The sequence below is a fragment of the Onychostoma macrolepis genome, chromosome 22, assembly GCF_012432095.1.
Source record: "Onychostoma macrolepis isolate SWU-2019 chromosome 22, ASM1243209v1, whole genome shotgun sequence".
Taxonomy (NCBI): domain Eukaryota; kingdom Metazoa; phylum Chordata; class Actinopteri; order Cypriniformes; family Cyprinidae; genus Onychostoma; species Onychostoma macrolepis.
In genome coordinates, this window is record NC_081176.1 from 15,726,040 (window position 1) to 15,739,855 (window position 13,816).

Sequence of the window (13,816 nt, forward strand, 5' to 3'; positions counted from 1 at the left end):
ATAGCATGCGACAAATGAATAATACAAACAAATGGCCATACCTTTGAACTATTATTTACACTGCGGTCAGATGTGTTGAGTTTGGTCTCTTGTGAATCTGTTTTAATGAGCTGAATGGGCTGCATCTGTATCTTCTCCAGACTCTCCAGCATGGGTTTGTTTTGATGCTCATTTCCCAGCTTCACAGCGCCGTGATGGAGCTTCTGTCGGACCCGTTTAATTTTCCCCACCATTCTGTCTAAGTATGCGTGTTTTAATTCACTTCGATAAGATCCTTACGTTTACACAGCGCAAACGTTCAGGAAAAGTCCCGCACGTGTTAAAGTTGACAATTTGTTTGGTGTTACAGCTAATATCGTCCGAGTAAAACAGAAACGGAAGACGAGTTCCGTCGAAACTCCTCCTCAGGTCGTTGAGGCTCGTCTACACTTGAAAATGTTCAGGTATAGTTTTCCAACCATCTTTAAATCTTAAGTAAACAACACGAATTTTAACATAAAACACATAAAAAATGGCAAAAGTAAAAAGAAATGTAACTTTAATTGTGATGAAGGTATTTCCAAGAAATGTCCGTTCACATTCGCTTTCTTAGTATAAACACAGTTTTATTATAAATACCATGGTTAAACTAAGGCTAGTGTAGAAAAACCATGGTTAAGTTGTGGTTGCCATAGTTTAACTATAGTAACCATGGTTAATTTTCGTAAATGCTGCTCTGTGCCTGCTCAAAATTTGGTGTAAAAGTAATGCTGCATAAAAGCCAGACTAAATCAAGCCAGCTCTGACCTAAAGCGTACAAAGCATAGTTGTATTCAATGTGTAAATGCATCTATGCCATCTCTGAGCAGCATTAAACAGCCTTTGTAAAGACCATTTCAGTAGCACCTCTGTGCTGCATTTGCAGTGTAATTTTGGTAGTAAATGATATTTACACTGCAACGGTGGCACAAAAGCACTTCTGAAGTAGCATTTAGGTGTCTTTACACCGTTTAATGCCGCCCAGAGGTGGCATAAATTAATTTACACAAAAATTACAGTCAGGGCAGGTATAATTTATTCTGTTTATCATGTGGCATTGCTTCTTTGCATTGAATTTTGAGCAAGCACAGAGCAGCCTTAATTCAGTGGTGTAAAAAGGCTTTTATCTCCTTTACCTCATTCTTACCAAGTTGTTTATTCTCGTTTATAAACTGGTATAAACCTGTGTTGAAAACAGAAAAAGGAAGTCCTTTCAAAATTCTTTATTCTTTGATGAATATGGCAAATAAATACATACGTACATATATACACAAGCAAAACAGACAGTTGACCGATAGTTACTGAACAATATTACAAAAACGGTATATAGATCCAGCTCATACACAGATTAGAAATACAAAAATATAACACTATTAGTCCAGCAGCATACATTTGACTTAACAAATGTCTTGACGTGATTCAGAATAATCTACTTTAAGTTCTCTTATACATCTTAGGTGCATTTTAAGAGTACTGGTATATGTATTTTGAAATGTATACGATGATATACTGTATCCAGGTACTGTAGGTGGAGGTGGGAACAGATGGGGTAATTTTCACTGCCCTCCTTCTGAATCTTTGTGTAACTGAGTCTGGCCCCTGAGGCACTTCAGGGCCAAAGTAAGATTGTAATTGAGCCCTTGAGCCCATTATCTCTGTACTTTATTCCAAAGGAGCAGTTAACACACACACACCACTGTAAGTACTACTGAAATGTAGTGGTACGATTAAAAAAACCAAAACTATTTCTATTGAAATATTTCTAAAATACATAAAGCAAGATGTAAAGGCTTGTCATGCATGGTAAAAATTACATTGGGTGAATCTTATATGAAATATCCAGGTCACACTGCAAAAAAAAACAAAAAAAAGTCTTGTTTTTAGTACAAATATCTAAACATTCTTAAATCAAGATACATTTATAAATCTTGTTTTTTGAAAAATGTCCCAAAATATGTTTAGTTTTTGCTTTAAACAAGAAAATAAAAAAATAATTCAAAAGGAAACCAACTTTTCTGACACCACTGGTATTGTTTCCCTTCTTTCCTTCTTTTTTATTGTAAATTTTTTTCTTGTTTTAAGCAAAAACTCACTCAATTATGGTATTGTTTTTCAGAAGACATCTCAAGTAAATGTATCGTAATTTAAGAACGTTTAGATGTTTGTCCTGGAAAACAAGACAAATTATATTTTGCTGTGCATATTTCAACCTAAAATTTAAGGAATACAATCGATATTTTAGTCCTAAAAACAAACCAAAATAGGATGAATTCCTTATACAAATATAATTTTCTATTTTCCTTTTAATTTTAAAGTTAAAACACAACCTGGCCATGTATCGCATTGAAGTTATATTTAGATACAGCACCTTACAATCACACAAATCTTAATAACAGTAAATAAAATAACTATAAAATGATTTGGCGTACAAATGAACTAAATCTATAGCAACACAACTTTACCTTAAACTTGTACATTGTTGCTTTTTAATACATTTTTACTGTACTTATTAGAATGTCAGCATTCTGAAAACAAGTGTTGTCTGGGAAGACTTGAAATTGTTGCATTTTTTAGTTTCTTTCGTGCGTGCCAAATTAAATTAAGTCAGTTTACGTTAGTTTTGTTATACGGACATTAACAAATAGCGAGGAAGGAGGTATGCTGGTGCCGTCCTTAGACAGGAGATGAATGTGACGATATCCTACGAGGAAGAACAAAATGTGCTTAGTATTAACAAGAGGATACATTTTTTATGCATTTGGTGGAACGGAGACGTACCTGGCTGAATACAGGTGAAAGGGAGAGTGAACTGTCCCACAAAGTCATTCTTTGATGTTTTATCATAGTCCTCCACGACAAACCGTACCAGCGCTAATTCAGGGACGTGAATTGTGAACTGAAGCGTATCATGCCATATTGGGTTAAAACCTGCAGAGACGAATGAAGAGCTGATTTAAAATTTCAAGCTTTATCAGCGAATTTAAAAAGTGCAACTTTTTCTATAATTATTGTACAAATATCTTTTATCACCTCATATTAATTTAAATAGTACATGCAGCATTTGTGCTTTTAAAAATGAATTAGTCACAGGACTATTCAAGTCAACTGCTCAAAAATCGTGAAAAACAGTAATATACAATATATAGGCTAAATAATCTACATTCACTGTGAACCTTAGCACGTCCAAAGTTAGCATGTCCAAAACCATTCGTTCGAAAACAAGATTTGTTTCAAGTTTGTTCAGTCTTTCAAATGCAACTAGATCTCTAGTTTAACTGCGTCTAGGCTTTCTCAGTCTAGACACAACTCCGTCCTATACGTTTTGACTGACCGTTGTTATCAATGTATCTGGTTTCCTGCTTGGCCTGGTCCAGTGGTACGCCGTGAATTTCCACCCGAACGAGGGGATCAATGATTGAGCCCTCCTTGATGTTTACCTTGGGAAGCTGTTGGCCGCTGATTACCTGAAAAAAAAAAAATCACACAGTATATGCAGGTTTAGCATATACACGTAATACCGCCAGGACATACACAGAAATTCAGGTTTGTACCTGAATAGACAGGCTGAGCGGCTTGTAACCGTCGTTTTGGGGGTTTTCTGGGTCAAACCTCTCGTCAAAGTTGCGCATGAATGCTGGTTTCAGTATGTAGCCACAATGTCCATTCTGACTGAATAAGCCATCGTTCAGATCCATCTCAACCCCTGCGGTCTGAAAGTTCAGAGCAACTGGGAAGAGAAGAGAAGGCTACAATTATCAATGAAAAAAATATTTACCACCATTTGTATTTAGTAGTAAGAGATCCTGCCTAAAACATTGTGTATTGGAACATTTCCTATTTTCATGGATAAAGAATGGTCATTTAGGCTGTTACACTAGTGATACACTTGGCTAGTTAACTAGCAATGCTCATTAACTTTGAATAGTCTTGGTTGGTTTAAAGAAATCAAAATTCCCTTGATCTTTTGACATATTGAGAGGTCATTGTACTATAAAAACACCCTCTAAGTTTCAGAACTCAAAACTTTCTCGTTAGTCTAAAAACAGCTTACAATGAAGCCAGTCTGCCTAAACGACAGGTTGTGGAATGTGCCACTTTGTCATACTGTAATAGTGTTGCTAAACACCGCCTCCGCACCCCACACATCACTGCCTGTTTGGCCCCTGATTTGCATGTTAAGTAAATAAAGAGAGAGAAAAAGGCAGGTCTACGCCAGTGTTGCCAAGTCCGCGGTTTTCCTGCGAAATTGGACTACTTTAACACTGTTGCCGTGTGTTGTTTTTCATGTCCGCGGGTGGAAGCGACCCCAACAATGTGAATTTTAGCCCCTGCAATGCACATTTTACTAGGGGAACCTTGCCAAAAAACATGTATTTTATGCCCCAGAACGCAATTTTTTACCGGGGGACCCCCCTCGAAACAACATTGGGCTAGTTTTGAGTGGAAATTGATCATGTTTTGTTGTGAAAATCTGGCAACCCTGGTCTATTCAGAAAACAGTAAAGATAGCTCTGAAGACAAGAAGACGCTGTGCAGTGCCAAGTTATGGAAAAACAGTCTTTGCATTGCTTTCCTTCTGATCCTAACATTAGGAAAGAGTGGATGAACTTTATTTTTAAGTTCCAGACCATGTCAGTAAGAACTTGGTCCTTTGTTTACTTCATTTTACTATGGATTTGGCACAATTAAAGGCAATCAAGGCACAATTCGATGCAGGATTTTCTGAAAAATTTTAAATTAAAAAATGAAGCTGTGCTGAATATATTGGATCCGACAGTAATGTCGCACCACACAAGTGTGAGAAACTGTTTTCATTACGTGATCACTATTGCTTTGTCTGTTATTAACCAAAATCACTGCAGTGTCCATCTGTGAAGGATGTATGCTGTCAAACACAACTGTTAGCCAATCATAGCAGTGGGCGTTTACTTCCGAGTCTACAATCCACCACGCCTATTCAAACGAAGCGTACAGAAGAGCCTATTACTTCTAAATTATTATATTTTGTAAAAATCTTGATAACAGTACCTTACAGTACAAAATAATAAAAAAGGTAGTTCATGACCCCTTTAAGATGGTTTAAGTCTGCGACGCTGTTTGCGAATGTTTGTTGGTAGTGTACAGCTGATTTAGCCAGTTAGCTGGTCTCCTAGTACGACCAGCTGACAAGTGCCTAAAATTTCAAACCAAATTAGCCTAACCACCAGCTGGATGGTTAACTAAAACAAGCACATCACTTAAAATGAAAGCCTCATTAATTTTAGCTAAGCTAGGAATCATTCCAAGCAAGAATCTCATGAATTATCGAATATTCGTATTTCAACCATTATTTTTAATCTGGTACACTCACCAATTTGGCACCCTGCGTTCCACATGTCCTGTGGGTTGAAGTTGGATGAGTCAGTTCTCAAACCACTGGGGTAAACCCGGCTCAGTTGACGAGCGTTATGGAGAACAAACTCCGCTCCTGTAGCACAGAGACAAACCCAGTAAGACAATACAATTCTCTAAAAAAAATAATTTATGAGCTGTTATGAGCAGTCAGACTCATGTTTCCTTTACCTGTCTCCCTGACGTGTTTCCGGGCCTTAGACTCCGTAAAGGAGGAGATCTCGTAAAACTTGGAGTGAATTTGTGAATGTTTAAAGCCGCTAAAGTGGACACTCTTGCAGTAAACCACACAGTCCGACAGCTCTTTGGAGAGACGCTGCTTGGATTTCTAGACAGTACAAAAACAGTCTTTAACAGGTTAAAAAAACTATTTGATATCCATCTCGTTTTCATTTTCACCTCCTTCCTAAGGTGGTTTGCTAGTTTTTATTAGCCAGGGTGGTCTGTTTTGATTATTTCAGAGGGGTTGTTGGCACTTGTCAAGCTGGTCAGGTCTTTGAGGCAAACTAGCCAACCAGCTAAACACCAGCTTAAGCCACCTAAGATCTGAGAACCACTTTTTTTAGCTGAGTTGTTAAGGAGCAAGAACTGATTTTACCAGTATTTTAACTAGCTCAGCAGCATCTAAAACTTAAAGAAATGATATTTGTGATATTTGAGAAGGGTGCTAGCTAGATTGTATGATGTGGTTTTACTGCAAGCATTCAGTTCTGCTACCTAAACCATTGAACCAAGGACTACTCAATGTCATGACAGACGACCCTTTGGATAATGAGGCCAGGTATCCACCTGGCTTCATCTTACACTACCATCTGTTGGGTTCATTCTTGCCAACCCACTGTGCCAACTTAACATGATATTCAGCTTGCTTAGAGTGGTGTAGCCTAGATCTGGGCTGGTAACCAAAGCCAGCAAGGGTTAATCTTCAACACTGCACCATTGAGCAAGAGGGACTATCCCTGTAGTAATGGTACTGTACATCACAGGATAAATTTGTTAACTAAATGACTATTTAGTAATTGGCCTAAACCAGTTATCCAGCAAGAAAGCAATGCTTGCGTGCAAATAAGCTACAAAAGCTACAAATTTCATGCCAACTTTTTTCCAGTTGATGAGTCAACAAGATGACTGTATCTCGGATTGGAGAAACCAAGAGAGGTGATCCCTGACTGCAGCTAACCAGAGTCCAGAGAATCAAGTGTCACATGGTAACAGCAGTGCCAGCAAATGCACAGAGTCACCTATCAGATAGCAGAAGACCACAGAAGATATGCAGTTTCTGTCTTATAATCTACCTCTGACTTGCTTTTTCTTGTTTTCTTCCCAATATTGCTCCAGTGTCACTCCATCCAACTTGCATTAGTGCTTTATGCAGTCTACCCGCTTTCAGGGCCACTGAGCATCTCTTGTCTCTCAGAATATTTTGCTACCTTCAACATGAGACAAGCTGGTCTACATTAGTTAAACTGCTTATGGTCCAAATTTTTTTCACTTGAAGTTGGCACAAAGTAACCAGAAGTGATCAGAAGTGGGAGTTTCCAGGGATGATCAAACCGAAGTGTTCAACATGTTACGTAATTCGATTTGAATCTTGCGGTTAAAGTCATGGCAGACTGTGACTCTTACTCGAGGACGCAGCACCGCAGAGCTCTGATGAAGACCTGATAAGACTCCCAGTGAGACAAAACCGCCATTCAATATTTTATAATATGTTGGCTCATGAAGTAGCCAAAGAAATTGTATCCTAGTTATGCCCCATTATCTTTAACATAATTTCATTGTTAACTACTAATTAGCCATTTAGCTGCCACCAAGAGTGATTTAGAGTGTACTAGTTACAGGAACAGTCCCCCTTGAGTAACCTCTGAGTATTGGTCTTGTTGAAGGGTACAACAGTTGTAGTTTGTAAATCTACCTTTGCTGGAGTCCAGACACTTTTCTGACTTGGCTACACCACTGCATGGTTTAATGCAGAATTCATCTTTATCATCGTTTGATAAATTACTCCTGCCTTGATTAGAAAATCTACACAAACATCTCTCCTGAGATGTATCACTGTACCTTGACTCTACGCCGTATGCTGTCATTGCGATGATGGTCATCTTCAATTTCAGCAGTCTCCTCTTCGTCGCTCACTTCTCCCATCAAAGGGTCATCCACCACCCATTCATGCTATCCTCTAATCCACCTATCTTCTTTCCTTTCAACAGAATCTTCCCTTTCAGATCCTACACACACACACACAAATATGGAGAAGATACATTTTCATCAGCAAGCATCTAGTAGTGTTGTCCAAAGTACCGACCGCGATACCATTCGATACTAAAATTTTAAAAACCTCCATTTCCCACTGACATCTGAGCACCGTTGAGCAGATTCTTAAACACGGCTGATTGGCCATTGTGTTCACGTGCTCAACAGATATAACTGTGATTGGCTTCAATGATCATCGTTTCACGCTCTTCACCGAGCGCTCACACAGAAACACACAAGTGCGTTTGAAAGCCGCGTCTATCAGCGGATCCGTCACTGTCAGCGGATCCCTAATATATCTGTACATAAACGGATCCGCTTATAGACGTAGCTTTCAAACGCTCCCGTGTGTTTCTGTGTGAGCGCTCGGTGAACACATTTACCAATCAGCGCTGTTTAAGAATCTGCTCAACAGCACTCAAATGTTAGCGGGAAATGGATGTTTTTAAAATTTCAGTACCGAATGGTATTGTGGTCGGTACTTTTGACAACACTAGCATCAGAAATCTCATACAGTAACAGACTTTAACAGTAGACACATGGACATACAAATTAGGTGTGCCTTTAATAGTGGTTGGTCAAATAGGAATGCAATAAATTTGCACCTAAACCAGCAAGATTTCCTTAGTCAATTAGCTTCACTATGAAGACTATGGTGTTCAGTTAAGTTTTGCTAGTGGCTAACAGCTATGATGGTCTTGTCAGTAATATAGCACTTCTGCTGAAATGATGATGGTGGTGTGCAGGCCTCTAGCAAGAATTCACTGGTTAGCAAGTTTTACCAGAAACACTTAGCCTAAGCTAGCCTTGACAAGCAAGGTAATGCATGCTAGTCTGAGCTGGTCTTTCGTAGCAGGGTCGTTTGCTTTAATAATTCAGCGTGGCTATGTCGCATGGACATAGATCATATGGCTGCCGCCCCAGGTGAACGGCCGGAGAAAGTGAATGTATCCTGGAGAGGTCACCACACTCTGAACTCTGATACAAACGTCTGCTCGTGGGGTGGAAACTTCAAGATCTTTGACTTTTCAAGAATAATGACCAGTGCTAGACATTTACTGCTCATTAAGCAGCAATTTAGTGGACTTGTTAAGTGGAAGTACTTGCATGCATCCGTGCTCTCCAGCTCACCTCAGGAGATGGGAGGCCAATGGGAATCTTTCCATCTAAAGGACTTTTCAACAGCTTGTCTCCCAGGATCTGGGTGAGGTGTTGGGCCATGACTTTCTGCTGCTCTACACTGCAGTGGTTCTCAATGGACAGGATGACAGGGTACTGCGATGCCTGTGGAGGGGAGAGTGTGTGTGTGTGTGAATAAGTGATGGAGTGAAATGGAACACTCAACACAGAACTGCGGCTAACACACAGCCAAGCAGGGGTCGACTGCCCTAGATAACATTACACAGAAACAGAAGGGCATGGTGCCCTGGCTCAGAGTGAGCCTGGCCCCAGTCTGTCACACACACAAAAATGCAAGCTAGTACAGTACTCTAAACCAGTTTAGAAGGCTCAAAGATGAAGAAAGAAACCAAGAGGGTTATATAAAGTATTAAGAATTATGGACATGTATGGGTATATGGTATCAGATATCACCCCCTTACAAAAAAGTACTGTGGCACCATGGTATAGTAATAGAATCAGATGACAATACCCTATGGTATTTTTAAATATACCATGCATGTACCATGGCATTTACATGATGCTTTCAAAAATATCATAGTAAAAGTCCAAAAAAACTATGGTAATTTTTTCAAGTATCATTGTTTTTTTGTTTTTTTTACATTTACCAAGGTATTACTATGATTTTTTGTTTGCCATGTTAATACCTTGGTATTCTTTGACGTACTTGTGGTATTGTTATCTGTTACCAATCAGCATATTGTGGTACAGTATTGTTTAAAAGAAAGTTATCATGGTAATAACATGTTGTCATCTGATTCTATTACTATACCATGGTGCCACAGTACTTTATTAGCATGGTACCATTATTGAACACTATCATAATGCTAATACCATCGTATTCCTTGACTTACCATAGTATTTGAATATGTTAATCAATCATTTCAATGAAATATCTAGTACTGTAGTAATACCATCTGATAACACCACTATGCCATAGTACAACCACAGAACATTTTTGTTATGAACGTGCAGTAAAAGAGTGAATGAAAACAAAGCCATAGTTTGTGACATACTTTAAATGCATAGTTGCCAAGTACAGTGACAACATCCTTGAAGAAGATCTTGGAGGTGAGCGTGTGTCCATGGTAGACAATTGGTTCTACATTTGGTCCATCCCAGCAGTCCACTTCTACACATCGACAGCCACGTTTCAGTGCTCTAAAACACACACATACAAGTACATATTTATGAATATAAAGAAGAATTGAAGGGAATGCCTACTTAAAATAAGTTTTTGAAAACATGTGTACCGTATATAGCCTTCCACACTGCTGTGTCCTCTGATTTGGTCTTCCAAAAGGTATGTGTTGTGAGAAGATGATATGAAGTAATGACAAAGAGGCTGAGTCATGTCCTGGTAGAGTTCCACCATAGTAGGGTTGAAGATAGAGCCCTCTGGTGAGCTCAGGTACATCAGAAAACCATCAAACGTCATCGCTTGTAGCATTCTTGCTATAGGAACATAGGGTAAACAAATTAACGCATTTAAAAGTGAAGAAAAGCTGCTTGCATCGGTGGATGAGGCCAAGAACTTTTTAACAGCTCACCGTAACGCCTCTTAGAAGGTAACGTTGGTCGTTTGGTAGACCGGTGGATTTATATAAGACGTATATTTTCCTTTCCATACTGTTTATTTTTTTGTTATCAACATTTTTATTTATTTTTTTATACATAACATCCAAAAAAAATAAAAATAAAATAAAAAATAAATAAAAATAAAAACAACAACAGACACATACTCAATATCTCAAAGTCCAATCAAAGGGAGGGAAAGAGGGAAAGGCAAGAAAACACAAAAGTCACTCCTTTATACAGTCACGTATATCAAAGAAAGCACTGCCAAGCATCGATGGTAGAAGGCTTGGCCCCATTGATTCGTGCTGTTGTACATTCACAAGCCACTATGTGCAGGAGACTACGGATCCAATATGTTTTTCCACACATGTGCGGTGTAAACCAGTTTTGTATTATTGTCTTCTTCGCAGCTGTAAAACCAGCAAACATCATTCTCTTTTGCATTGAGGTTATACAGAGATCAGAATCATCATTAAGAAGACACAAACTTGGATTAACAGACCAATCCATTTGCAATAAGGATGATAAAACCAGGTTTACATGTGTCCATAGACTGATGACGACAGGACATTCCCAAAACATATGCAGAAAAGTACCTGATGATGTAGTATTACATATATGGCAGTTGAGATTCGGTTGTAGTTTCATTTTAAATCTTTTGTAAGGAGTTATGTATGCTCTATGAATGACTTTGAAGTGAATAAGACGATGAGCCAGATTTTTAGATGTTAAACTGAGATTAGACCACACTCTCTCCCAGTCGACAGATAAATTAAGGTCAGATAATTCCCTATTCCAAATAGTTTGAATAGAAAGAGGTTTTGTAACGCAATCAATAATCTTATTATATATTAAAGAAACAGACGGCCGACCAACAGATGGTGCAATCCAATCTTGCATAGGATGAGAGGAGATGGGAGATGCCCAAGGAACTCCATACGCTTTGAGAGCAGAACGTAACTGAAGAAAGACAAAATATGCGGATGCTGGTAGACAAAATTTGGTTCTTAATGTCTGAAATGAACATAGGCCCTGGTTATCATATATATCACCGCATGTGTTTACACCTAAAGAGGACCAAGAGGGTTGGACAAATGGACGATTTCCGCATACAAAATTAAAATTGTGCCATAAAGGTGTACTATTACAAAATTTGAAGGTTCCTCCTATCCGACGTTCCACCGTTTTCCAGATTTTAATAGAGTTGGCCACAACCGGACCAAATTTATATTTATCCCCTTTTTTTCCTGTGCCAGTAAATAACATATCTTGGAGTCTATTTGGTTTAACCTTGTCAGCTTCAATCACTCTCCAAGAAACTGTAGATTGAGGATCAACCCAATTATGAAGAGCCTTAAGCTGGAGCGACCAATAATACAGTTCAAAATTTGGTACAGCCAGGCATTTATCATTCCAGATAAATTTAGAAATTATGGAGTTAATCTCCTTAAAATAACCTGAGGGGAGAAAGTGGTAGCATAGAGAAAAAAATTAAATCGAGGTAACAAATTCATCTTAACAGTGGAAATTCTTCCTTGAAGAGAGACTTTAAGATTCTTCCATCTTTGAATGTCATTTTTGACTTTAACTAAGATATTATTAAAATTGTCTCTGGCAATCTTATGAATGTTTTTATATATGGTAATGCCCAAATAGATGAAAGATTCCTTAATAGGGATAAATGAGGAATAGAAGAATTGACTTTAACATTGTTAATTGGCATTAAAGCAGATTTGCTCCAATTTATTTTATATCCTGATAAGCTACTAAAATTATCAAATTCCTTAATTACACTAGAGACTGAAACATCAAAGTGGTCTAAATATAGAATAATATCATCAGCGATAACGAAATACTATGATTATGATCATGAATCTTAATCGATACTTCAGATTTCCTGATGGCTTGTGCTAAGGGTTCAAGAGATAGACAAAACAATAAGGGTGAAAGCGGACATCCCTGCCTTGTTCCCCGCTGCAAAGGGAACGGGGGGGAAATAATATTACCAGTTATGACTGATGCTGCAGGTGAGTGGTATAATGTCTTAATCATAGAAATGAAGTGTTCACGAAGCGAAACATTGCAGAACTGCCCACATATAATTCCACTCTAGCCTGTCAAAGGCTTTTTCTGCATCAAGTGAAAAGACCGCACAAGGGGTCGGGTGGGAGTCTGCAAAGTCCAGAATATGAAGGAGTCGACGATATTGTCAGATGCATTGCGCCTTGATGAAACCAGTTTGGTCCTCCTTGATCAGACTATGAATTACCTTCTCCATACGAAAAGCAAAAACTTTAGCATAGATTTTAAGATCACATGGGATAAGCGAAATCGGTCTGTAGCTGGAACAATCTAATGGGTCTTTCCCTTTTTTAAGAAGTAATGAAATCAGTGATGTTTTTGATCTCTATGAAAACCCCATGTTCAATCGCAAAATTAAATGAATTAAGCATAAGTGTCCCTACCAAATCCCAAATTTCTAAATATAATTCCGGGGAGACCATCTAGACCTGGCGATTTGCCCTTTTGAAGGCTTTTAGAGAGACGTGAGTCTCCTCCAAACTTAATGGGGCCTCCAAAGATTCTTTATCCATCTGTGAGATCCGAGGCAGTTCCAATTTATCTAAATACTGCTTACAAATTGGTTCATCAAAATCTGTTTCGCTTTATACAGATTCATGTAAAACCTTTAAATATGTCATTAATTGCCGCAGGATTCATGGTGACCTGATCATCCGATGATTTTATTGCGCTAATATATGCCTTAGACTCGCATTCTTTCAACCTAAGGGCCAATAAATGACTAGGTCTCTCTGATTCAAAATAATATTTTTGCCTAGTCCTATGTAAAATAAATTCCGCCTTTGAGTGTGAAAGTAAATCATATTCTTCTTTTAAAGAGGACAACTGTGTAGCCTGTTGCTCAGTAAAATGTTGTTTTGTAGGTTTTGCAATGATTGTATTTTATTTTCTAATTGTGTAAATTGGTAAGTTTTCGCTTTGGCAAGAGTAGAAGAAAAGATATACAGAATCCTCGTATGGCACATTTAGTCGATTCCCACATTATTTGAGGATCCACATCAGAGGGCATATTGATTTCAAGAAATTCCTTAATATATTCTTTTAATGAAGTAATGAAAGTCTGATTACTTAATAATGATATGTTAAAGCGCCATCTAGGGCTTTGGCTTTAACATCGGAAAGAGGAACACTGCACAACACAGCAGAATGATCAGATAATAAAATTGGTAATATAGAGATGGACGAATTCGACGAAATTAAAGATGGGCTGAGAAATATGTAGTCTATCCTAGAGAAAGTCTTATGTCTATTAGAAAAAAGTGAAGTCCTTAGCTTTAGTATTCTGAATTCTCCAAAGATCGATTAAGTTGAGCTC

At 38.2% G+C, this 13,816-nt stretch overlaps 2 protein-coding genes and 1 long non-coding RNA gene across 3 annotated transcripts in view; 1 reads left to right on the forward strand and 2 right to left on the reverse strand.

Moving 5' to 3' along the window:
* The window catches only part of slx9 (SLX9 ribosome biogenesis factor), a 19,795-nt gene extending 19,412 nt beyond the window's left edge, over positions 1-383 (reverse strand). Inside the window, exon 1 of the mRNA XM_058760592.1 lies at positions 42-383. Coding sequence (XP_058616575.1) covers positions 42-233 — 192 coding nt within the window. The 5' untranslated portion in view covers positions 234-383. The remainder of the gene's footprint in view (positions 1-41) is intronic.
* Positions 350-13,816, forward strand: part of LOC131530370 (uncharacterized) — a 24,646-nt gene continuing 11,179 nt past the window's right edge. The window contains exon 1 of the long non-coding RNA XR_009268364.1: positions 350-443. This is a non-coding gene — a long non-coding RNA (uncharacterized LOC131530370). The remainder of the gene's footprint in view (positions 444-13,816) is intronic.
* plcd4a (phospholipase C, delta 4a) overlaps positions 1,233-13,816 on the reverse strand; it is a 27,872-nt gene continuing 15,288 nt past the window's right edge. Inside the window, 11 exon segments of the mRNA XM_058760591.1 lie at positions 1,233-2,719; positions 2,797-2,946; positions 3,350-3,482; positions 3,570-3,745; positions 5,369-5,485; positions 5,581-5,737; positions 7,471-7,571; positions 7,574-7,637; positions 8,794-8,946; positions 9,858-10,002; positions 10,095-10,296. Coding sequence (XP_058616574.1) covers positions 2,628-2,719; positions 2,797-2,946; positions 3,350-3,482; positions 3,570-3,745; positions 5,369-5,485; positions 5,581-5,737; positions 7,471-7,571; positions 7,574-7,637; positions 8,794-8,946; positions 9,858-10,002; positions 10,095-10,296 — 1,490 coding nt within the window. The 3' untranslated portion in view covers positions 1,233-2,627.